Source organism: Peromyscus californicus, unplaced genomic scaffold (assembly GCF_007827085.1).
Source record: "Peromyscus californicus insignis strain IS unplaced genomic scaffold, ASM782708v3 Scaffold_13__1_contigs__length_99412109, whole genome shotgun sequence".
Lineage (NCBI taxonomy): Eukaryota > Metazoa > Chordata > Mammalia > Rodentia > Cricetidae > Peromyscus > Peromyscus californicus.
The window spans coordinates 88,219,003-88,246,274 of NW_026294424.1; the positions used below are offsets into that span (position 1 = coordinate 88,219,003).

Below are 27,272 nucleotides of genomic sequence, written 5' to 3' on the forward strand. Positions count from 1 at the left end.
TTGGCCTTTAGACCCTACATGTTGACTTCCCCTTCATATCAGTGACTTTCATGTCCTTTTCTCTATCTTCCCTACAAATCCAGTCATCCAGGTCACAAAACCAGGCAAAGGAAACGATGTGTGATTTATTCATATCCTTCTTCTGATTCAATTAATTATTCCTATTCCTCATTTCTATGAATTTTACTGACATATCTGTCATGCTATTTTCTTCAACTTATTGGGCAAACTAGAATCAATGAAGGGTTAAAATTCAGAAACAGTCAATATAGAAATGTAAAGTGCTACAGTGGTTTTGAAGGAATATATTCCTTTTGTGTATTTTTACCTTATAAAGTTAAATACACACTTGTAATTAATAGCCCCTATATAGTTTAGCAAGCAATATGCATGTCATAATATTGCATAAACATCCAAAGGCCTTTATAAAAATATTCTTAAACATTCTTATAATTACTGAAAACTGAAAATCACTCAAAGCCTGGACACAGGTAATCCAGACGGATTATTTCTGGTACATCTGTACAATGGAATATAACTTGGTAATAAAAATAAATTAACTATTGACATTTGCTACAACATGCATAACAGAAAGAAGCCAAAGCATACTGTGTGGTTACCTCCATCTTACATCCCCAGAAAGAGATGACTATGACAGTGAGCTACACATACATGTCAGGTGTGGATGAGAGGGGCATGATGTGAACACAGGGCAGATGTAAAGGGGGTCTTTCTGAAATCCTCCACTTTGTATTGTAATAGTGGTTATGCAAATTTATACATTTATAATTGTTCATAGAACTTAATTCACAGAGCAAGCACATGTATGCACACACATGCATACATGCACATGTGCACACACACACACACACAAAGCCATCAAACTATATGAAACTATTGTGTGCTATATTGTCAAACAAATCTTAACAACAAGATAAAAATTTGATATAGCAACACACTCTGTGGGAACTCAGTACTTTCAGTTTTCTTATAGAGTGTTTAATGGCCCGTGATCTGCCCATTGAAAGACTACATTTGGTTGTCTGGTAATTGCTGTTCTGTATGTCAGTTACATCCTGCTGTTTGTGTTGTTTGATTTTTCCATGTCCTTTATAATTCTCTCATGGTTGGAGGAACTAACTGACCAGGGTGTCACACTTGAGCCACCTATTAATTACTATGGACTTATTCCTACTTTTCTTATATCTCTGTCAGTGTGTGTGTTGTGTATTTGGAGGTTCGATGGCTTTTGTTGCTTGCTTTTTGTTTTGCTTTGATCTTGGTTTGCACTTAGAGAGATTGGTATTTTATCACTATCTAAAATCTCTTTCTGTCTCTAACAGTATTCTTCCCTGTGACTTTTTTGCTTACTAATATAGTTACACTTGTTCTTTTCATTTTTTACAGTGCACAGCGCCTTGTCTTTTACTTGAATACACTATATCCACGTCCTTTCATTTGAACTGAGTCCAATTTTACTGTATTTTGATCATCTCTCTTATTTAATTCCTAGCTCAAGAAGACACTGGGAGATAATATATACTTTACCTATTTAGATGGGCTCTATCTCAGGGGGGTTCCGGGTGGAAGGAAGACCACTTGCCCTCTCTCCCACTTCCGGCAAACTCTATACTACGTTCTCTGATGACACAGACAGGGTCAGGCTCTTCTCTTCCTCTTCTGTGATCCCATTAAACTTTATTTCCTCTTTGAAAAACTCTTGATACCTTTTTTTTTGTTCCGTATCTGTCTTCCTTTGACAATCAGATTGCAGAGTTCAGCTTGTCGTCGATATCTCATTGTCTTCTGTGGAGACCGGCACAAGATAGGCATCTGTTGGCATTAGTGAAGCTGACAAGAGCTTCGACTCAAGATGCTTTCTTTTCCTCTCTGGCTTGGCTCCCAAGGTTACCCTTCATCCTGTGTTTTGCAGCAGGGCAGAATTGGCAGCATTCTGTCTTGGAAGATCTTGGGCTCCTTTCTCTTAATGATAAAATTAAACTCATTGACCTCTCATTCTTTAATCATTCAAATAGTCCTTTTGATCTCTGGCAATAAAGTCCAGTTAACCTCCTGTTCCCCCAGGACTCTGCCCGCAACAGTGTTCCTGCCATTCTGAGAGACACCATGAAAACTTGAGTGCTGGGGAGACCGTAAGGCAACATTCCCTGGCTTCTCTGAGGTATCCCTGTTCTTTCTCTACTTTGTGTAGGTCAGAGAGGGAAGTGTGGGTGACAGACTAGAATGTATACCTGGGACGTACCATTATCATGAGGTAAAAACAAAATATAATTATCTTTTTCCAGTTGTCCATTGTGAAGGGCTACTTCACCACATATTCCTCAGCAATTAAAACTAAGATTCTGGATTAATCATCCCTTCAGTGCTCTGGTTCTCTTTGGTTTTTCTATTCAATAAGAACTGCTTCTGGATCATGTTAGACCAACAGTCTTCAGATGTCCTAAGCACATTGTGCAGCAGAAGCCTCGCTGCCCAGCAGTCAGGCTAGCCTCTGAGCTGAATCATCTTCCTAGCATTTGTTTTCTTTCCCCTGGAGGATATTAAATTTATGTGGCTTAACTTTCCTGTAAGTTAGGCAAAAGTAATATTTTGCAACAAATGGAATGGTTTAAGGCCTGGTGATTCATCAGTAAGACTTCAATACACACTGAAAATTGTGCAGCGGCAAAATGAGATGCTCTGATTGGTACAGAGTTTATCTAGGCTTGGCCCCATAAAACAGGCCCCACTGAGCAGTAAATCTCATTTTACGTGATCAGGTTTATTTTTTTAAATGGACCACTCAGGATTCGTGCTATAATAACTATTTTTACTGAGTATCATCACAGGATCCTTCTACCTCCTAACCATGTCCTCAAAATACAAATTAACATTTCCACAGGGGTTGGCAAAATAAGCACATTGCACATAGTATGCACCTAGTATATACCTTTTGAACAAAAGAATGGGTAATATATGGGTAAGGACATTTGAAAACAGATACTCTGTAGATACAGGCAGTCTTAGGATCTCAAAGCATATAAAAGTTCACACCATGAATAGTTCACAATATTTTGAAATACATAAATGGATTTGGAGAAAGGAGTGTGTATATATTTATACAAAATTGGAAATATGAAAAATGACTTCCACTGCATGTATCAAAATTAATAATTTGTTTTGAACAACTCAAGGTACATGACATATAATATTTTTATTTAGAGAAAAATCTATCTAGAGAGTTTAACCCCTTCTATTTTTATTATTTTAGACTTTATCACTTCTATGGATATCTTTATAATTGCTGCTTAACAATATTTGCTATAGAGGTGAGATTTGCTTCAATTTAAAATCATTCCTTCCTTAAGAAAACACTTGTAATTGTGGATTAAAAACGGTTAGCAGGTGGGAAGAAGTTCTGTTTAAGTCCATATGTCTATTACTGATGTTAGCATTAGAATATCAATGTATTTTTGTCCATAGTCTCTGGTGATATTTAAATATCTTCCTAAGTGTTTTTCAGAATGACGGTAGAAAGTTTTCCAGGAATATCTTAGTTAACTTATGGCCTTCTGCACAAATGCTTTGGAGAAAACAAAGCTCAGACCACATGATTCCATCTTCTGGGAGATTTTTTTCATCTGGCAAACATCTTCCAAAAACTTATTCCTTAGCTACACCACTTGTATAAAGTCTCAGGTAAAATACAAAAAAAAAAAAATTACAGCACAAGTGGGGGACCAATGGGGGTTCCCTCCCCCACTCCAACCACAACATATCAAGATAATGAGTTTGTACAGGGAAGGACTTCACGTTGAAAGCTGATCTTGACTCCTATGTTTCTTATGATGGTAGACTCAAAGGAAGTATTTACTAAAAGGAAGATTCTTATACGTTTGCAGTGGGCTGAATAATGAATGGCCTTCCCAACATTCATGTCTTTCTCCCCAGAACCCATGATTGCTGCCCTGTCTGGAGAAAGGGAAACTACAGGCATGTTCATGCTGAATTATATGAGTGAGAGCAGGACATCATGGTGATCTTTGTATGTCGGCAGATCAGAAACAGCTGCTGAGGACTGCAGGCCTTTGGTGTGAGACACTTTGGGGGCAGACAAAGCTAATGATGGCAGGCAGCAGTAGAAACTGAAAAGGCCAAAAAAATGAATTGCCTTTTCAAAGCTTCTAGAAAGAACTTATATATCTGAAATTTTAGCTTTAGCTCATTGAAACTGATTTCCGACTCCTGCCATCCAGAACTGGGAGAGAATAAATTTGTTTTGTATTGAGACACTAAATGTGTAGAACTTTGTTACACTAGCTATAGGAAAGCGAAATAAACTATCTCTGCTCAACTTAGTTGATATTAAAAGTTTCTCAAAGCCAGAAATTTTGAACATATGTGGTTATAACCTTGAGGTGAAATTTATCAAACTGACCTTTCAAGTTATGGGAAATATTTTTAAAGAAAACTGATCCTCGGCCTGTTTATGTGGCCTCTTTTAGGAATTTGAGAAATACACTTGTAACGTGGTGGCAAGAGTTTCCACCTAAAACCTGAGTAAAAAGATTCTAAAACGGAGCTAAAAACAGCTCCTAGTTGTCTCTTTTAAGCTAGCAGCAGGCTGCGTGTTTGAGCTACTATGGCGGGTTCCTGGTGTGCGCGCTCGACCTGCAGTATGGCGGGAATGAGGCCTCTGCAAGTGGCACATTAAGCTGTGTGGTGGATTTAGCCTTTGCTAGTACAAAACAAAACAAAAAAAAAAGAGGTTTCTGGGCTACACGCTGCTTTGATAGAAGCATAGACCCACTATTTCTGAGAGTTGATGGCTCCCAGAGCTGGTGGAAAACGTATCACCGCCATGTTGGGAAGCTGAAGTGGGCGGAGCCAGCAGCGCCAGAGCCATTTCAGGCATAGAAGGCTGCAGTTTAAAGCAATAGGCTCAAGCTAATATAAAAAAATAAGCCACGTAAAGATGGCTACCACACAAAGAATCTGGATTATGTTCTCTTTGATATTCGTAACTAAAGAAAAACATTTGATTACAAAAGCTGTTGAGTTATGCCAAAATGTATATTTTAAAGGTACCTTGACTTCAAAATTTGGATGTAAGGATATGTTGCTTTGGAAAGGAGACTCTGCTTTTATTCCCACAGAAAGCCAAAGGCTATGGATTTGTTCCAGATTAAGATACATCAGGTTTGACCAGCCAAGACCCCCTGAAAGGTCTCCGATGACACCATGGCCCAGATGATCCAACATCCAAAACGGTTTGAAGGCAACTGGCTCAGACGATACACCCTCATGGACTATTCCATAATCCTAAAATTTTCTTTGTGTCCCCATAAGATACAGCGCCCCCCTCCAGCAGGAAGTAGTAAGAAAAACTACGCCCAAATCCCCAAATATACCAAGCTGACTTTGGAGATGTGTAAAGGTTAAAACCTTCCTTTTTAAGAAAAGAAAAGGGGAAGTGCTGTGGGATGGTCTGTATGGCAAATGTGTTGCTGATTGGTCAATAAATAAATCACTGATTGGCCCGTGGCCAGGCAGGAAGTATAGGCGGAACAAGGAGGAGAATAGAGCTGGGAAGTGGAAGGCTGAGTCAGAGAGACACTGCCAGCCGCCATGATGAGAAACAGCATGTGAAGATGCCAGTAAGCCACAAGCCATGTGGCAAGATATAGATTTATAGAAATGGATTAATTTAAGCTGTAAGAACAGTTAGCAAGAAGCCTGCCATGGCCATACAGTTTGTAACCAATATAAGTCTCTGTGTTTGCTTGGTCGGGTTTGAGCGGCTGTGGGACTGGCAGGTGAGAGAGATTTGTCCTGACTGTGGGCCAGGCAGGAAAACTTTAGCTACATACACTATATTTGAGTATCCAGGAAGCTAAATGAATCAGCCTTTCTCTGTCATTGAATAAGAACTTTTAAAAGTACTGGTTCAGTGTTAGAAATGCATCCGGTCAGTAGTTGCTGGGTAGTGGTAGTACACTGAGTTGCTAGGCAACCATGTTGTTGCAATCACTTTCTTTTCTAGTGTGTGCTGTGCACCATTGATTATCCCAAAAAGTACACTGTAGGTCATGATGTAGTCCCCTACAGTAGCTTTTTTAATTACTTACAACTCTTTCCAATTTTCTGAAATATCCTTCTCCTTAGGAGTCTCAAGATGTTCGTTACAAAACTCTTCAAAATTTCTCCCATAAAAACATTAAGAATTTGTTGAAGATTTTTACACTTGAACATATTGTTTAAAATATAATCATTCTCTCTGTGTGACAGCCTCACACAAACAAAGTATTTAAAGAAAATGAAGGTCTGTCATTGCTCTGTTTAATTAGCAGAAACTTTTAGAATTGAAAGATGTTTCAAAAAGTAGAAGAACTCAAAGGGAACTTGTGTAATCATGGTAGTTGTCTGATTAAAATCAGAATTTCATCAAGTCAAAATTCCATTTATAGGTGTCATCTGCTAGACTGGTCAGTTTTGTTTCACATTTTGAGTTTTTTCTTTCCCCAATTACTTTTACAAATCAGATGGTGGAGTCCATGAGCATGCCAAAAGATTTCTACTTGCTTCTGATTTGACACACGATGCAGCAACTCCCTTTACCATCTATGGCTTGGAAGGCACCCAGTCCCTTTCCTTTGTATCTAAATTGTTTACCACCTTGTATTTTTCTTTATGAAAGAAATGCATTTATTTTTAATGGCCTAAACTCTGGGATTTCTTTTCTAATGTTTCTAGTTATATTGAATGTACTTAAATAAACATTTTAATTGTGTTTACAGTTTACTTTGTATTATGACTAACACCTGCAATCTTGTAAAGATAACTTATCAGAGATACAAATAATTTTACAATGATTAGGATTATGAGACAAAATTTAGGATGTTTTTCTTTTTCTTCTTTTTTTGGGGGGGTGTTAATGGAATTATTACAGTAGCCTTCTACATTAAGACCAGGGTGAGTTTGTGCAAGGTTAACTATTCAAATATACTTACAGATCCTAAACTGCGTCAAATTACTCAACAAAACAGTTGCCGCTGACTATGTGCTATGGGCAACACAAGCATAGTTATTGCTAATTAAGTAAACTTTTTTTGTTCAATATTGACTAGAAGAAAGTTTAAATTTTAAATTTCTATAATGTATAAACTATCTCATAACAGCTTCAGAACAGGTTGAGTTTTGGGGTTTTTTTGCCTCTTTATTTGCACATTTGAGATACTCAATGAGACTGTAAAATCAGAATGAACTGTATTAATACTTCTAATAATGACTTGCTCATCTTCTGAGTGGTTTTTTCATACACTAACTATAGTACCAGTTGCTCTGACAAATTCTACTGTAAAAAAAATTAACTAAGAAATTACTCCATTATGACTTAATTATCAAATTACATGTTAGAGTTCAGTGTCTTTTCTGTAACTACGTTGGCAGTTTACAGAGCTAATACTGCCAAACTTTACAAGAAAGAAGGCACTCGTAACAAATTTGAGATAATTAATAAAGCCTCTGGTTACATCATTTTAATGCAAACATCAGAACTGGGAGGAACTTTTGGTATTTCAGTTTGTCTCCGGTCTATGACTGAACAGTCGGCTTCTCAAGCCAGTCAGCCAGCTGGTGGCTAGGTTGCCATGTAGGACCTCCCTCACCTACTTCCTAAGTTGACTAATGTGGAAAGCAACCTCATCAGAAACATTTATATATAAATGTATATGTGGTCCTATGTACTTTGATATTAGAATTTTCTTCTGGCAGGAGTACAAAAATATATTTTACAAAACAGCATGAGGCCTGCTATATTATGGGTTTTCAATAAATGTATTCCTTCTTTTACCCAATTGACTGAAGAAAGTTCTAGTAAATATAGAAACATACTAAAATTAAAGTGTTCTCAGAATATGGCATAGAAATTGACTAGACATAACACTAATCTAATGAGACTTCACTGTAGCTACCCTGACTACCCCGACTACAGACAACATTCTCTAGCTTCACCTGCCCAGTACTTTAACTATACAACAGATGCACTAATTATTCTTAGCATTTAGTGTGTGTGTGTGTGTGTGTGTGTGTGTGTTTGTCTACCCACCACTTTGGGAGTAGTCATTAAATTCTAATAAACTTACTAATGTGATAGGGATGAAAATCTAATAAAAGTTCATCAGAATATGCAAAGGAATAAATTACAATGTTTTTTAATACTTGTATATATGACCTTATTTATATTGTCTTCAGAAGTTTCAAACCTAACATCTAGTATGCCGATCAATCAGAAATGTCTCCACTAACTTGTTCGCCATAATAAAGATAGTGTTTCAACTTTAAAATAAAGGAATGAGTCTATCTCTGAATGGTAAATAAGGGTCAGCAACACTCAGATAATGAAATTCAGTTTGTAGAGACATTCATATCTTATATCCAGTAAGGATTTATTAAAAAAACAACAAATAATGAATAATTTGTTATTTAAATAATTAGAACAAAGTTCACTGGAAATATAAGTGAAAGTTCCGGACAATTTGAAATCTAAGGTTTTAAACCTTATACACTCTTAAGAAAATAGTAATTAACCATAGATGGCAGATGCTGCTTCTCAGTCAATGGAGACTCTCGAGCTTTACTCTGCATCTCATTGGGAAGGAAATATAAATTTTTAAAATAGAATTAACTTGGGGGAAGGCATCAGCGCTGCAACTCTTAGCACCAAATGTTTCTTCTTGGAGCACCAAATGCTTTACGGAAAACATTCCAAGTATCAAAGTTTTCAGATAGATAAATATTTATGGATCAAATCCATAAAGAACAGACATTGTTATGAAATATATATAGATGCCTTCAAAACTTTCTTTCTAGGCAGAGGAGACACATAAGTTAGGAGTCGTTCCCCACTTAATTGCTTTTGCAACCTTATGCAACACAAATGGATGATGGACAAGACTCATTTGTTTGCACAAAGAAGGAGATCTCGACTGACATCATGTCCAGATAAATCACATGGGCGCTATTGCTATGTATGAAAAGTGTCATGTAGAGAATTTCAATGTCCTTTGCCAAAAAGATTAATTTTAAAAACAAATTCTTCTCATTTCTGGTTAGATTCACGATTAAAGCATAACATTACTCTGGTTCATAAGTTTAAGGGCAATGAAATTCCATCTGTCTTTGAACCTTATGAATGATACTTTTTCAGTCTATGTATAGACTTGTGATTCACCCTCTTCATTTACAGCTCTTTGTTGTATTTTTATTACACATCTCCAGCCAGTGCAACAAATCTCAAGAAAGCTATTTTGCCACTTAAAGGCAGAGGTTTATTTACATTTCTCGTGGTGCAAATATGCTACATGATTCTGTAAAAATTTAAAGTGGTTACCAAAGAAACACAGCCAGAGCTTCTGTAGTATTTTGGATGCTCTTAAAATATCCCTGATGGGCACACCTGCATCAGAAAGGAAGTTCCTATTGGAGAAAGTAGCCATGCGTCCTGCTCTAGAGGCAGACACAGAACAAATGTCTACAAGGACTTACTGCAGAAAGAGTTGGGTGCACTTATCAGCCTTCCACATTGTACATGCATACACACATTGTACCCCTAGCATCAACTGTGAAGCAACTGTGAACATACTGGACGTTTTTCAATTGAATAGAATTCTATCTTGTTACTAACCAGAGGAGTTATGTATTCAACCCAAGAGAGCGTAAGTTCTATGTGGGCTTAAAGAAACTGATAACAAAGACTTAGGTAAAAATTTTATTCATTAATATGTGGAGGTGTGACTTTGGATCCAGCCAGTCAGTGACATAAATAAGCTTGAGCAAAAAGATTCAAGCTAGAGAATATGTGTGTGCATTTGTATATTCGTGTGTGTGCGTAAGGCTTCTTGGAGCAGTGCCACAAACTTGGACACCAACCAAAAGTATCACTGCAGCCCTTTGAAATGTCCATAAAGAGCACAATGTGGGTAATGATGCCAGGATGCTCCAAATCGTTTTTTCCATCTTGTGCACTCACATGCCCGCCAAACATGAACCGTTCGCCTTCTCCCTTCCAAAGTGATGGTTGTTGAACTTATTTTTAGTGTCATTTGATAAGCCTTTGTGCTCGCAGAGAGACATCCCACTGACCCGGCCACTGGTCATTGTCTATACCAGTTCACATCAAAGCAGGCGCACTTTGTCAGGTTTCCAGTCGAATATCCATTTCGCATCTGAAGTACAGTATCAAAAGTGACTAGATCATCTGAGCTATTTCCTTCAGCTGCTGCCGCCTTCCTCCCCCACCGTGTTTCTGCTCACGCTAACATAATTTGGCATCGTTGATGTGACACGATGGTGATATTTCTAAAAATCTATAGCACATATATTGTCAATGCTTTCTGATGGCGCCCCTCCTGATTTTAATTTATAAACTGAAGAAAGGAGATCTTTTTTTCCTGGGCTGAATCACACCCAAGGTGCGGTGCTTCTCAATATCCAAGTAACATGCATACAGTGATAGGTCATTCAATGTCAAAAGGCATAAAAAAGATGAGCAAAGTCTTCACAGGCTGCTGCTTGCTGTTGCCTTTAATTATATTAATTAAACTTTGAAATTTTCATGCAAAGAGAGTTGCTGGCTTGTGACGCTGAGGAGCCCTTGGAGACTTAAAAGAAGAAAAAACCCTGAGCAGAAGCTTGGTGGTTACTGCTTCCTTAAATTAAAAGCCAAACAAACACGTAGGTGTGTTTACAGATACTAATGCTTTATGCACTGTTAAATCCTAAACACCAAGAAAGGAGAATCTACCAGTCAGGGGACAAGGTCTCAGATCACGAGGCCTTATGCTGCGCTCCAGGTCTTTGGTTGGAGGCGGTCTTCCTGTTGAATTAACGCTGTATTAATTCTCTTGTCCCGAGTGCGTCATGAAAGAAAGGTGTCTTGGAAAACTAAAGGGCAAAATCCTGCTTGCATCCAGTACCTTGGGGCATCTCGTCCACATTTTGTCATGCGTGTACACTTTCAGTGTAACACTGACAAGATTTTCTAGTCAGAAAATTCCCGTAAGGCACAAAATCATAGAGGACTTAGAAGGCTTTTGCTATTTAACATAGCTACAAGGCAGTGGACTCCATTATCTGTTTAGCCTGGTAGGAATTTTCATGATCTGCATGTAGCTAAAGATCTTGCCAAACAAAAGCACACACACTGTGCATCCACGTCAAAAGCACCAGTCGCCTTTACAAAGCCGCATGGCTGGTGGGTCTCCAGTCTTTGCTTTGGGATCTTTACATCATAGCTGTGTCTGCTTTGTCTTCTTACACGTTCAGATAAGCTTTGCAGAAACCGTGGCATGAAAATTAACATTCCTCTGCATTTTCAGTGTCATAAATCATGAGTTATCGCCGCCGCCGAGTTTCATCACCTCTCATGTAGATGGCAGAGCAAGTGTTTGAAAATGTTTGGTGCACAGAAAGCAGGAGAGGAAACATTTCCTGACAGAGAGGACCTGGGCTGTTGTCCCAAGAACCTCTGAGATGCACTGGACTGTTCATTCTATTGGATGTCAGCATCATGAAGATGTGCTGTCTTCTTAGCTTCTCATTCTTTGTGCTCTCGTTTTATTGATGTGGAACTCGGGAAAAGTTTATGCACCGACCCTGAGGAAAGAAGGAGATCCACAGTGAAATACTGAAGCCGTTGTTTAAAAGCCAAGGAACATCTAGTTTCCACAACATGATGCAGCTAATGATACCCAAGCTCAGAACAATGTCCACACAAGTCACAATGTCATATCATTTTCCTTGGCTCAACACAATATAGCTCAGGTTTTACTTTACCGTTTTTTTTTTCCCCACAGAAAGTTAACTTATTTGATGGTATGGTAAAATCCACATAGGGGAAAAAAATCATGCAACTAAAACTTTCTTAGTGCTGTCTAAAGAGTGGTACCATTGTTGTAGAAATCAAACTATCAAAGACATTGTTGTATACGTCTCTATGATGAAAGAAAATGGAGGGATTTTCTTATGTCATTCCATGATTCTAAAATGTTCACATGAAGAGTATATTTAATAAGTTACAAACACTGAGGATAAGGAAACATGGGACTGGATATAGATATCTTCTTTGTGCTGTATTTATGAATGGCTTTTGTAGCTCACAGCCTTGTTTGATATCATGTCCAACATTGCCGACCCATTTCTCACACCACTGTAGATACTGCTTTCCAACACTCCGAAAATTGAGACAATTTTTTTGAATTATGTATTTTCAGAGTATTTTCCAGTCCAATTTCTAAACACTTTAGGGAAAGTTGTGTGGACACACTGATTCATAAACTAGTCACAATCCAAATAATATTTGAAAATAAAATTTCCAATTATTGATGCAGACTCTTCTTTCCTCCCTTGGTATGATGCTGTTGACCTATCATGTGGCTTGTGTTCAGAGTCTTCCACTGGCCAAAAGCTAGCCCATTCTCTTCTAGTTTAAGCCAGAATAATCATGTGATTAAGACTTTTCCATTTGCTATTACATCTGCTCTCAGAAGTTCGTCATGTTAGAACTTCCCCTAATGTGAGTGCTTGTTTGGAATACTTGACACATGGAAATATTAATATTAATATATATATATATATATATATATATAGTGAAAGAAGTGGAAGAAGAGAACTTAGAACATAAAAGCTTAATTTTTGTTCATTTTCAATTCAAACATAACTGCTCAACAAATTTGAAACTTCAGACATTTTTGAATACAGAAAACCATAAAGACCAAAAAGAGATGGAGTTTTTAATCAGCTTCTACTAAAAGGCAATTGACCATCAAAGTTTTTGTCTTCTAAATAATTTTGGAAGCAAGGCTATTTCTACAAATACTAATTTTATTAGTTTGTGCCTAACGTGAAGTCAGGTGTAAGTTTTAGATAATAATACATATCTTATATTATAAAGTATACTTAATATGAACACAATTTAATTTTCTCAGTTTTCTGAATTTTTGACTCAATATTTCTCTAACTATTTTTCTAAATTTAGGCTTTTGCTCTGCTCATACATGAATTCCACACATATTGTTCTGATGCATTGAGTATTACCTATATTGCATATCTAGGCATTAATATAACTAACTTGAATTTTATGCTCTACAAATGACTGAGTCATATTTGAGTGATAACGTTTGTCAAAAATAATAAAAATAAAAAATAAAAAAATAAAAATTGAATTAAATTAACATAATTACTTTCAGAATGAATTATAAATATATTTCTTCTGCTTTGGGGATGGAGATCTCCTTGATTTCAGTGGAAGTATGATTCAATTTATTCATTTTGCATGAGAAATTATTAGCAGTAGAATTTGCTAAATATTTAAAGGAACTAAACCTAGGCATAATAAATATGAATTTACTACTGACTTTAGGCTATAATCAAATATTTTAAAGTACATTGCCTTATAAATGCATTGTGATAATTCAATTATTAAGTTGTTGATCTTTCTTAATATACTTAAATCAATTGGGCAAATAAATTCCAAAACAAGATCACTCCCAACCAACCTAAACTAAATGTTTTCTATCATGTAAGAAAGGTGTATGTTGGTAACTGGCATCATTTTATACACTCTTTGAAGGTCATGATTATTTATCTAATAAACACTATAACTTTAAAGAAATAAAACTGCCTTCCTTTTAAAGCACACTGTTTTATGCAACCTTATATGGGACATATTACCTAATTACTGAGTTTCTGTGGCAAGTAAACAATTTGGATGTCATGTAAGTGGAAGTATAAATTGGCAAAATCTAGATGGTAAGCAACTATGCACAAAATGGTCTGAAAACACTTTTATTCTTTGACTCTAATCTGATGTTGGGACTTAAAATATTCACCGTGGGACTTTTGAAATAGTGAAACGATAATGTCAATTTATATTTCTATTCAACAATTCAGAGAATAAATTATGATTCTCCTAACTCAATACTATGTGACAATCAAATAGGGATCTTTAAAAGATGAAGGAAAATGGGAGTGAAAAGAGAATGCCAAATTGTTATACACACATGATCATAACTGTGCAAATGTGTGTCTAGAAAGTGAAAGATTAGCAGACAGCTTATCAGCCAACTGTGAGGAGTAGCATTCTCCATGACATCTTATGTTTCATTTGTACCTCTTCTGCACACTTGCATTTATTTAATCACTTTTAAAATAAATATTAATTTTCAAAGAATAAATTCAGTGACCAAAAAAATAAGTTCATCTATAATTAAATTTCTTTACAGCACTCTTTATTTATGGGTTATGAAAAGTCAGCCCAAATATCTATTCATGTTTTGCTTTAGGGAACCACCATTAACTGTTCAGTCAGAGATTTCCAACATTTGCTGGACTCATTCATTCTCGCGTCCAGGTTGCATCTGACATTTAACATCCAGATGAACCTGTCTGAATTGCAGTTCTGCTCAGGGGTGGGAGTGTCTGGAATCAGCAGATTGATTAGTAGATCTTAGAATCTCTATTCGGCATTTTCTATAAATATGTGATCTAGAGTTAGCACTGCAAATCCTATAATCTAGAGTCTTCCTTTATTTTTATGGTACTAAATTTCAGGAGTCTTGATAAAAAGGCTGTTCAGGCATCTGACAAGGTTATGGTTGGCTAATTTTTAAATATGCTTGTTTATATGTAAGGACATGGTAACACCAATTACAGCAGTGGTTCATCACATTTATGCTTCTGAATAAATGTATCCAGTGGTTCATTTAACCACATTTAACCAGAGGAAGGAGAATCTGTAATTTTCATACAAGAAAATTTCCTAGCCACATTGCTAGCTAGGGCACATGTTTTTCTGTTCAATTAATAACACAAAATATCCATGCTTTTGGTACCTGGCAAAATAGTTTGAAAATCCTTTCTTGAAAGACAACTACCAAAACTCTCCTTGAGGAGGAGGCCCTAGGGGAAATATTAGCCAGCTATTTCTTTAAATCAGTAGTGTTTTCATTCTGTGCTTCATGAACAACTGTGCATTCTACAGGTGCCTCAGATGCTACCACGGTTGGAGTGGCACATGTGAAGGTCTCATATCCATCCCAGCCTAAGGAACTCTGCTGTGTGTTATCTTGAAAACTGCAAGTCCATACTGTATAAGACCTTGTCTAAACTAAAACTTTAGTTTCATGATTACTAATACAGAAATTTAACCTGACCTTATGTTAAATGGTGAATGAACTATTCATATACCTTGTTTTATATTTTTATAGACCTTATGAATGTCTTTATAGATCTCCAACATTATATTATCCCTATAATTTTTCATAATATAGACAGTCTGTATAACCATTGGGTATAGAAGGAGAAGGCTGGGTTTTGGATAATTATGTTTATGATATTGATACTGAATGATCAGTTCACTTAGAGCTGGAAAAAGCTTAGGCTAAGCTCTCTTGCTTCCCTTTTGCTACACAAACACTACTATATAACTTAGTCTTTTTCCCTTTCTGCCTTGAACATGGGGAGCTCGTCCTGGGCAGGGTGATTTAAAGTAACAAGTGACCATGACAATGAATCTTCTGATATAACTGAACCTTGATTTTGGCCCATAATCATTGCCCTATTTTTATCCTTCTGAAGCTTTCTTGTTGTATGTTTTCTCTCACCACTTCTTTAGAAGTAGTGTAGGGTTAAGTAAACATAAATTAATGAAAATCTCTTAATTCTTACTTTTTCCCAATCATAAGGAATATTTGTATTAACCTTAACCTTCACAATCGTCCAACAAAGCATCTCTTTGACCTCTACCTTGTGCAAGCAGCCCTATCTGATCTCCTTTCCCTCTTTTATTCTGGAAGCCTTTAACGAAAGATTATACAGATAATACTATATAGATGACAAATGATGATTTATTTGAACTGAACCTGAATTACACAGAAACAGAAAACATGAACTTGAAGTTTAGACATGTGAAATGCTGAGGCCATGCTTTTCTTCATTAAGCATTCTACAAAAATAAATCCTCTGAGTCCGAAGACTGAACATTGACTAATTTTATTGAATTCTAGAAAACAGTTTGCTCGATATGAATCATTACAAACTGGAAATATAGCTAGGCTGGTGATACAAAGTTGCAATCCCAGAACTTGGAGGTATAAACAGGAAGATTAGGACTTCAAGGTCAACCACAGATACACGAGTTCTAGGCCAGTCTAGGGTGTATGATTCTCTGCCTCAAAAATAAATCTGGAAATCTACAACAGGCCCAACTTGCCCTTTAAAGTGGAGCTCCACACGAAGTTTTAATTCTATTAGAGATTTTCACCATAACAAGAACCCAAATATACCAAGCAAGAATGTACCATGAACAAAAGACTGATGTAACAAGTGGTAACAAGGCTAAACTCACAGTCATCTCTGACAGCTTCAACTGCACTCAAGTGATATTTCAGGCAATAACGAAAATCTCCTCAGTAACCATGTATCTTACTGACATTTTCCCTCACTCACATCATTATTAGCAATGCCCCTTCTCCTGGGCTTCACAATAAACAAGGGAAGCAGGATACCCAAAAGAAAAATATCAAAAAACATTACCATTCTTCAGTGAGCTAAACCAACAGAGGAAAACAAGATAGCAGCAGACACTGGCATGTTTGCCGCGGGTGAAGTGTGCAAGATATGGTTCTGTCACAGTATTTAAAACCTGATTTCACCCCCATTTTTATTGTGGTCAGTAACAGCAGCAATAACCAGGGCAGACACTGCGTTTCCCGTCTCCGAAGCATTAAAATTCCACGAGCGTCAGTGCTCGCACGGTCCTTTACTAGCTATCTGCACAGGATGTATTTCACTGCCGTAACCGTTACAGGATTATGCTCACCTCATAAACATCCATTGACAAGGCAACGCAAGCAACTGCACTTTAGTCGAGACTTTTCAAACACGGAGAGCTGATTTATTTTTATCTCCACGTCTAAAAAAGACCTCCCTAAACCTCCATGCACAGTGCAATAGTAAACACCATTTCAAATTTTAAATGGTACAAAAACCCCAAAATACACAGACACACAGACAGAGATTAGTCAAAAAGTCCAGGAAGCCACTATTGCTAAGGAAACCAAAGAATACACGAGGCTTTTTCAAGGTCAGTTTCCTATAGTAAACGGTGGTACAAAACTCAAGAAAGGTATACACCCCTTCCCCATTTATAGAGAATCTGAACTAGAGATGGTTTTACCTAAAACTGAAAGATTTTGAGCTGAAATACAATTCTAACACATTGTTTTCTAATTGAAGTTCACCCTATAAATGCCCCATCTAAATAGACTATAATTAGATGTTACTAAAGCAATTGCTGAGTTTGCCTAAAATTTCCCTTTAGAATTTTCTCTTCATTTTGTCATGATACCTGAAAAATTTTTTGTAACTCTATAAATATAGATAATACTTACTTTGCAAATATTTTGTGTATTGACAGTTTTGAAATTTAAGCATATTGCTGGCAATGAATAAAATGTCTAAACCATGGTTAATAAGAGATGAAATGATCCTTCTAAGTTATTAATTGCATTACAAGATGTGTATGTATGAATGTATGTGTGTGTGAGAGAGAGGGAGACAGAGAGTGAGTGTGTGAGTGTACATAGATATAGATATAATTTTGACAGTTTTCTGGAAATCATTATTGGCAAAGCCATTGCTATGCTTCATAATAAATTATAATGGGAAGTAGATACCCAAAAGACACACTACATACATACAGTCAAAACAGATTTCTGTATATTTTACTCTTTGCTTAATATTTATCAGTTATATCATAGGTAGTAGTATAGCAATGATTTTCCTTTCCCTAATTTTAGTTAAAATACAGATTGTGGTTCTGCTTCTTCCTCCAGATTGTTGGCTGCACTGGTCCTCAGGGTGGAGGGAACAGAGTTCAGACAGCCCTCCGGGAGACAGACTTCTGTAAACCAGCTCAACTTTATTCCAGAGCATAAGGAATATATAGGACTGGGGAGCCTGAGGACAAACCCTTATTTGCCTTAAGTGGCACACTCCTATCACAAGACTTTGTATGTGGCAGTAGATCCTACCAAAATGGCTAGAGCATTTACCTAATTACCATGTGGGTCACCAGAGGAAGAGTGTTTGCAGGTATCTGTGTCAAGGGTCAACCTTGAGTTAAGTCAGGCATCCTGGGCCTAGAGACATCCTCCAGATAAGGCTAAGGAGAGCAGGATGCTTTGCTGGGGAAGGAAGGAGGAAGTTTCCTTATTGCCAGACTTAGAGAGTGCTGCCAGGCTACAGTAGACTGTGACCTCTACAGTCAGCAATGTCTTCCAACAACAGATTATGTCTTAGGTAATATTAAAAAATAAAAAGACATCTTTTAAACAATAGAATACAAAAATAAATGGGGACAGAGAGGTGGCCCCCTTAGTAAAGTGCTTGGCACACAAGCATGAGGACCGGAGTTAGGCTCCCCAAGGCCCGTGTATAAAAGCTGGGTGTGGTAGTACATCCTGTAACCTTAGAGCTGGGGGAGGGGTGTCAGGAGAGGCACACAAGAAGATCCCGGGAGCTCACTAGCCAGTTAGTCTAGTCCAATGATAAGCTACAGCTTCAGTGGGAGACTGTCTCCAAAGCTAAGGTAGACAGTGACTGAAGAAGACACCTGAGATCACCCTCTGGTCTCCATGCATGTGTACTGGTACACACACACAAACATGCACATTCTCATATGCAACAGAGACAGACACACAGAGAAAACAAACAAAAAAAAGTAATGCAAAACAAAAAAAATGCAAGTAAAAAATTTAAAACAATCCAAATGTGTATCATTGGGGGAAAATGAATAAACTAATACAGAGACAATAGGAAAATAATATAATTCTAAGGAATGTTATTCTAAAGAAGGCCATCATAGAAAGATGGCCAGGGTTTATTAAGAGTTTATATGGCCAAGGTTTATAAAAAGCTAATGTTTTATGTTATAAAAAAAGGAAAATATATTGGCATGAATATATGGTTATATTTTTAAAGGAAAGAGAAGTAATCATTGCCTCAAAAGTAAGTGTTTAGCAAGAGATGGGGATACACTATTTTTATTATGGGAACCCAAATGCAAACATTTAAATATTTTACATTGGAGGCAGAGTTAACAATGAGAAATGTCTACAAATAAAACAGTTTCACAACCTTGAACCTATCAAAAGCATAACGTGTGGCAGGAAAGATGATGTGGAAGAGACCCCAGTACATGCCAAAATGCTTTTGTGCAGAGCAAGGAATTAGTCAGATGAAGGCTGGATGATGAACTGTTCCCTATTTCCTTAACAGAGGAACCCTGAGAAAAGAAGCATCCCACTGGGAGTTTGGGATAAGTTATATGAGCCACGGCCCTAATGGACCCAGTTTCCTCCTCAGCCACCAGGATATAACCACACAAACGATGAGAAGGACTGAGATTTCAAGGGCAAATAGCCATGTCCTCCTTTTACATGGGCCCTGGAGATATGAACTCAATTCTTCCTGCTTGTATAGCAATTGGTCTTACAGTCTGAATCATCTCCCTCCCCCCATTTTTTTTTTCAACAAACTAGTCTTGGGTATTTGTTTCCAGCCCATCCATCCTGTTTTTTTATACCATGAACTCCATTATCTTTTTTTTGGTGTCTTGTTTTCATTACTATTTTGTAAATATTAATTCAGGGCTCACCCTGTAGTGCTACTGATAAAATACTTGGCAAACGAGTGATAATGAAAATATAACATCACAGGCTGGGCAAGGTAATGTACATCTTTAATCCCAGCACTCTAAGAGACAGAGGCAGGTGAATCTCTGTGAGTTCTAGGACAGCTTGGTCTACATAGTGAGTGCCATGAGATCCAGGGCAACCAGGGCTGTATAGAAAAACCCTGTCTCAAAAAGATTAAAAAAGAAAGAAAAGAGAGAAAGAAGAATGGAGGAAGGAAGGGGGAGAATGGAGGGAGGGAAGGAGAAAGAGAGAGAGTAAACAAACCGGGCTTGAAATGCCAAATGTAAACTATGTAGTCAATATTCTCTTACACATATAACTGATATATTTATAGGGATATTGAAATTTTCAGTCTAACAACACAGCAGTCAGTGAGTTGTAAAATAAAATGCAGTGGTTGACATGCCTAAAATGATGTATACAAAACTACATGTCACTGCCCACTAACCGACTTGTAATTAATCAGCAGCAACAAGAGTCTTCCTGCTTTCTTTTGTCACATGAATATTCAAATGGCCTAAATGTCCTGTTTCCAGTGCCTAACATAACTGGCATAACAGAGAAGTGGTTGGATTGCAGGATGGCAGTGCTCTAAACTGGGCAACAGCAGGCATCATGGAGGGGCTGACCTTGGTGTTGGTCCTGAACAGACAGCAGATGGTAGAAGCTGGGTCTGTTTCATATTGAAAGCTACCAACAGACAGAGACAATAGGAAGGATATTCCAGCTCCATAGTAAGTCTTAAATCGAAATAAAAGACATGTTTATACAAGTGGAAAGTGATTCTCCTGAACAACTCCACCACGTGTTGTTGTTCATAGCAGGAAGTAGAATGTTAAATTGGTGTTATTTAACATGAACATTTATTTCCCTCTATGCTTCTGTTGTTTCTTGTCAGAGTAGTCAGTATTTGAAAAAAACAATCATAAATTTTCCTTTACACAGGTAGCATAACCCTTGGTGTATATGTTGTGAAAATCCCAAGGACCAAGCCGTGAATCAGGAAGGCATACCTCATTCAAGTCATTAAATATGAAAATGAGAATACAGAATACTTTGCATAGATTTTTCCAAAACAAATATTTTTAAAAGCTCTCAAAGTCAACAGCATTTTCCAACAAATATAAACATTCAAGTACTAATTTTAGATTTTAAAGAGAACAAAAATATTTTTTAAAATAATAAAACTCAGAGCTGGAGAGATGGGTTAATGGTTAGAGGCATTCACTTCTCTTGCATAGGACTCAGGTTCTGTTCCTAGCACCCACGTGGTAGCTTACAACCACCTGTAACTACAGTTCCAGGGGATCAGATTAATCTTCTGAGTGCCACAGGCTCCCACACATATAGTGCGCACACATACACACACAATTAATTGATTAGTTAAAAATTAATGATGAAACTCAACTTAGTAAACTAATTTCAATTACTATTCCTTATTTAGTTAATGAGGAAAATACTTATCTGTATTTCATTATTAGAGCCATTCTTCTTAGGGTAAAAGAATAAGGTAATTAATAATTCCATAGAGGAACAGAACACAGACACTCTTTGAAGTTGGAAACATAAAAGAGGAGAAAGCTTCAACTGCAATATATAACAACAATAACAACAATGATTAATAATAATAATATAAAATCCAGTTTTCTTAAAGTCTGTGTTCTTTGAATTGAATTTTAAAGTCTTACTATTTGAAGAGTTGGGAAGATGGCACACTTGGTAAAGTGCTTGTACAAGCATGAGATTATGAATTTGATCCCAAAACTTTACATAAAAACAAAAGCCTGACCTGGTAGTATACATTTATAACAACAGCCCTGGGGAGGGATACATGGGTGGGTCCTGGTCATTCACTGTTCAACTATCCTTGCCTAGTCATTTGTGAGCTCTGGGTTAGTGAGAGACCCTGTCTCATTTTACGGTTCATGGCTCTTGAAGAACAACACCCCAAGATTTACCTGTGGCCTCAACAGACATGCAAATGTGTATAAACACACAAGCACACACACACACACACACACACACACACAGAGAGAGAGAGAGAGAGAGAGAGAGAGAGAGAGAGAGAGAGAGAGAGAGAGAGAGAACTTGTCCCTTGAAAATATCCCTTTGATGACTGAAGCAAATAAATAAGAAGCCCTAATTGTCATGTACAATTACAATGCCACCGTACAGCCTGTGCATACACAACCACAGCAGCCTAGCACAAAAGAGAGAAAGGCTCTGTGAAATAACACAGTTGTAGTTTTATTTGAATAGCACCCCTAAGGAAATTCAACAGCAACAGCAAAAATTTTAGATTGAAATGAAATGTGGTATCCTAAAATCTTATTCTTCAAGCAACAACACTAATCTTTGAACTTGGAAAATGCTCAGTGGATGTTATGGTGTTGGCACACCCACTGGACAATTGTATCAGTGTTTTCACATAGGCTCTTCTGACAGCATCAATGCACCTGGTAGAATGACAGCCAGTTGTTCATTCTATCTGGTGCTGTGGGGTGTCTTTCTGTATGCTGTGAATATGTGTTGCTCCCATTGGCTAATAAATACAACTGTTTTGGCCTATGGCAAGGCAGCTTAGAGGCAGGTGGGAAATCCAAGCAGTAATGGGGAGACAAGAAAGGAGAGTAGGGAGAGAAGAGAGTAGGGAGAGATGCCTAGCTGCCACCCAAAGAGCAGCAAGATGCCAGCAGACCAGTAATGCCACAGCCACATGGCAAAACATAGATTAATAGAAATGGGTTAATTTAAGATGAAAGAGCTGGCTAGCAAGAAGCCTGTCATAGGCCATCAGTTTGTAAATAATATTAAGCCTATGAATGATTATTTTATAAGCAGCTGCAGGACCTCAGAGCCAGGTGGGACCACAGGGCCAGGTGGGACCAGAGAAACCAACCATTGCATTTGGTGCCCAACGTGGGGGTCTCGAATTTCCATAAGGCCTAAAAGAGCTTAAAAGGGGCTTCGAAACACACAATAATGGAGGCAAAAACAGCTTCCTACTTCTGTCTCTCATGCAGGCCATGGTACAGAGACACCGCAGCATTCGGGCTTGAGCATAGCTTTGGAGATTCCCACATCGGTAGACAGAGCTCTCTCCAAGCTGTGCAACACACTACATGGCAGATTTAGCTTTTAATCATACAGACAAAAAAGGTTTTATGGGCCAGCTGCATGTTACCTGGTGGCAGCATGGACCCCAGACTTGGTGGGGTAAGCATGACTCTCCTGGGTACCTCCACCATATTGGGAAGCTGAAATGGGTGAAGTCAGCAGCCAGGGCTGCTGCTTCAATCTTAGCCAAGCTGCAGTTTGTAATGATCAGAAAAGAATTATAGATATACAAAAGACAGATTCAGATGGAATAAACCTCTAAATGGTTTACATTATATGTAAAACTTCACATAGGCTTGGAAGAGAGAAGAAAAGAGGGATCAACAGTTATATAAAGAAATAGATAGTTTTAACCTGCCTAGCCCCATGGTCCCACCCAGCCTCAAGGTCGTGCAGCCACTTATAAAATAATCATTCAGAGGCCCAATATTATTTACAAACTGTATGGCTTATGACAGGCTTCTTGCTAGCCAGCTCTTTCATCTTAAATTAACCCATTTCTATTAATCTATGTTTTGCCATGTGGCTGTGGCATTACTGGTCTGCTGGCATCTTGCTGCTCCTTAGGCAGCAGCTAGGCATCTCTCTCTACTTTCCTTTCTTCTCTCCATATCTCTGCTTGGATTTCCCGCCTGCCTCTAAGCTGCCTTGCCATAGGCCAAAACAGCTTTATTTATTAGCCAATAGGGGCAACACACATTCACAGCATACAGAAAGACATCCCACAGCAATCTGGTGTTATTAAAACCTGTTTTACAGACATAACTTAGATTCTCTCTTTCCCATTCCAAATGACGATGGCACTGAAGCCTCTGATAATAAAGAAAACATATTTTATGTGAGTTTTTTTGGTACTTCTAGTTTTAAATAACATCTTAACATATGTTTAAAACAGAGCATATGGAAAAAAGAAAAAGCAAATCTGAATTCCAGGCACAAATATTGGTTAAAAAGATAACACCATGCAAATTTATTACTTTTATAGTAATCTCAAATCATGCATATCAATAAAACTAAGCAGCAATAGGAGCATGATGGTTTTCTATAATCATATCACCTTCTAGGAATTCAAAATTTCTACATCTAACATCTGTTTTCAGGGGACATGAAATTCATTCTCACAATCAAAAAGATTACATCAGACTTTTTGTGTATGACTAGCTTCAGTTTCCATTGATCGGTATTAAAAAAAAATGCATCTTTATAAACCATCCATTGAGTAACTGCAGCAGCTAGCATGTAGCATCAGTGTAACTGTGTCCACCTGGCTGTTCTACCAAGTAGTGTTTATGAACAGAAGAGTCCCCAGGAGCCAAAGTCTGATATATAATTCAGCATCATTCAGTCATTCTCCAGACAAAGAGAATTTCTAAAGGAGTCTGTTTCTGTTAATGCTCTTCACTTGTATGGGAAAAGACAATTTATGCCTGAGAGCAAATGGGCTTAGGAAGTATTACCAATCAACACGCCCTTAAACAAATGGCTTCAATGTCCTATGCTTCTTTTTTTAACCTTGGGAGAAGTTAAAAATTAACGTTTAAAACAATGGCTGCAGCCAACAGTCAAGATTACAGGATCAATGCTGTTTGCTACACAACTCAATAAAGCAGCAAATACTTATAGATGAGAATTTGCATACAGCATCTTAAAAATGGACAGTCCATACAAGTCTCATGGTTATGTGACATTTTTAAGGGGGTTTATGTAATGGATTAACAAGAATTTTCATTTTACCAACATATAGAAATTCCAACCACTTCTATACAAAATAACTTACTATATCACATTACTAATGTGGCTAACTTGATCTCAAGAGGTCTTTGGTCTAATCCCATCATTTCACAAACTACATGCCAACTACTCATGTAGAAGGTCACGTGACCTAACAAGTTGGAGGGGAAGGATAAACTGCCATGTTGAAGCAAATGGTAAGTTTTGACTTTAAGCTGAAAAGGGAAAGGAGAATTTATAAAGCTCTGTAAAGACTTGCATGCTGAAATATATATTTCATTGCAAAAATACATCAATTTCATCAAATGAGACAGCTGCACATAACAAGTCTATAGATATTTTTAAATGAACTAAGAAGTCCGATTACATTTCTTATATAGAAAATCCATTTTGATACTATATCTCACCCAACATAAAGTCTTTGTATTTGTATTCCTATGCCAATCCAAATGCCTGAGTGAGAAAAAAGCAGTGTCGTGTATACAGAAATACTCAATAGCCAAAGTATAGAAACAATCTGTGTCTACCAATGAATTAAAAAAAAAAGTAAGAAAGATTTTTAGATGACTTATTCTTTTAAGATGAACACAATTTTAAAGGAAAAGAAAATGTGGTTTATACAAAAGAACTCTATTCAGCATTCAAAAAGAATAGTCTGCCATGTGCAACATGATTGAATCAGGGTGACACTGTGAAAAGTCAAAGAAGCCAAACACAGGAAGAAAAGCACAATATGATAACACATACAGAAGATTTTCTTAAAAGTCAAATAAACAGAGTGGTTGAGGGATGGTGGCCAAGGACAGAAAGGCAGAGGGAAAAGGGGAAAGCAGGTCAAAGGCCACAAATATGCAGTTTGAAAGGTGTTTCAAGACACACTGTGTGGAGGCTATAATTAGTAACACCATATTGTATGGGAAAGACATTCTAAAAGTAGGTTTGGTATCTTCATCTCTCACACACACATGGAGAAAGTTAACTATGGAAGAGGGTAGATATGTTTATTTGAGTTTAGTAGTTATTTCATTTTGTATGTATAAAGATCATTGTGTATCTTAAATATATATAAGAAATTAATTAAATATATATACAAAATTAAATGTAAATTACTTATAAATAAAAAGTAGAGAAGAAATAGAAGCTTAAAAAAAAACCCTAACATTATCCTACTACTTAGCCCTTGGGATGACTATGGCCATTTTTAAAAATGAATAAAAATAACAGTTTGGAGTAGATGTAGAAAACTCAAATTCTGTGAATGGCTAAGGGAAATAGAAAATTATGTGGTCTTTCTGGAAAACAGCATGATGGTTTTTCAAAAAAAAAAAAAAAACAACACAGAATTGCAGTATGAGCCCCAAATGGCCTTTCTGATATGGCTCTTAATAGACCTGGGGGCATGGACTCCTGTAACCAGGGCAGTACTATTCACAAGCCAGAAGGCAAAAAAAGCCAAACAGGAGTGTCTATTCAGGGATAAAGCAGTGCCTGAATTAGAAATATGAATACAGTGGACTCTTCTATCCACCTTAAAAAGTGAGTCTACTACTGCCACTTTCCCAAACCAATACACCTCCCAAATACATTCTCTATAGTCATCTTTCATTCTCAGAGACAAATGCAGCTCTCACCCCTCATCAGCAAAGTTCCTTTCCTCAACTGATGGAGACTATTACAGACATTCACAACAGGTCAAAATTCAAACAACTGACTACAGGGTGTCCAGCACAAAATCATATATCTATAATGTAAATAACTCCTACACCTAAAGCTCAGGTAATATCATGGAAGATGAGGGTCGGGAAGATTCCAAGAGCCAGAAGACCAAGATGTCTGCTGCTAGTGACTTCTAGACATGACAGGGATACTGCACCCATGAAATCTCAACAAAGTGGTTCCCTAAGAAAGGCCCATATAATGACAAGACCAAGTGAGATGCCAATGTGAATAGAAGAATCTCATAATTCCCTACCACTGGATGAAGAGCTACAGGCAGTCAGTGGTTGCTGAGAGAAGGAGATTAAATCTTCTCCAGGGAGTAGCCTCCTGATATTTTATCCATACTCAAACAATCAGCTTCGAACACACAGACATATGAGCAACACTAAACGAACTCAACAAGTGTGTAAGTGTGTATAGTGTGTGTGTGTGTGTGTGTGTGTGTGTGTGTGTGTGTGTGTGTGTGTGTGCTTGTAACAGTAACAGTAAAGATGTCCATAACTTGAGACAGTGGGAGGGACACACTAGGATTGGAAAAGGAAGGGGAGGGAGAGAAATGATATAAATACACTGTGTATGTATGAAATCCTAAAAAATAAAAATTTAACTCCAAAAAAGGAAATAATATGCTAACATTGCATGCTACGGCATTGGAGAGAATTATGCCAGCCAAAAGAACCAGTCACAAAAGAGGGATGCTGCATGGTTCCACATGTGTGTGCAACCTAAAATTGCCGCACTCACAAGGACAAATGATACAAGGTGGGTCCTGGGAGTTAGGGAGGAGGAGAAGGACTGTTCAGTGGGCATGAAACTTCAGTTTGGGTTAATGATAAAACTTCTGGAGAGGATAAAAGTGATGGTTGTAAAATAATGTGGATGGATTTGGTGATTCTGAATTATACATTTAAAATGATTAGCATAATAACTTTTATGTGATACATAACT

At 37.3% G+C, this 27,272-nt stretch overlaps 1 protein-coding gene across 1 annotated transcript in view; it reads right to left on the reverse strand.

Annotated features, from left to right (window-relative positions):
- Window positions 1–9,756: 9,756 nt before the first annotated feature.
- The window catches only part of Antxr2 (ANTXR cell adhesion molecule 2), a 131,117-nt gene continuing 113,601 nt past the window's right edge, over window positions 9,757–27,272 (reverse strand). Inside the window, exon 17 of the mRNA XM_052735426.1 lies at window positions 9,757–11,655. Within this exon, the coding sequence (XP_052591386.1) occupies window positions 11,617–11,655 (39 nt within the window). The 3' untranslated portion in view covers window positions 9,757–11,616. The remainder of the gene's footprint in view (window positions 11,656–27,272) is intronic.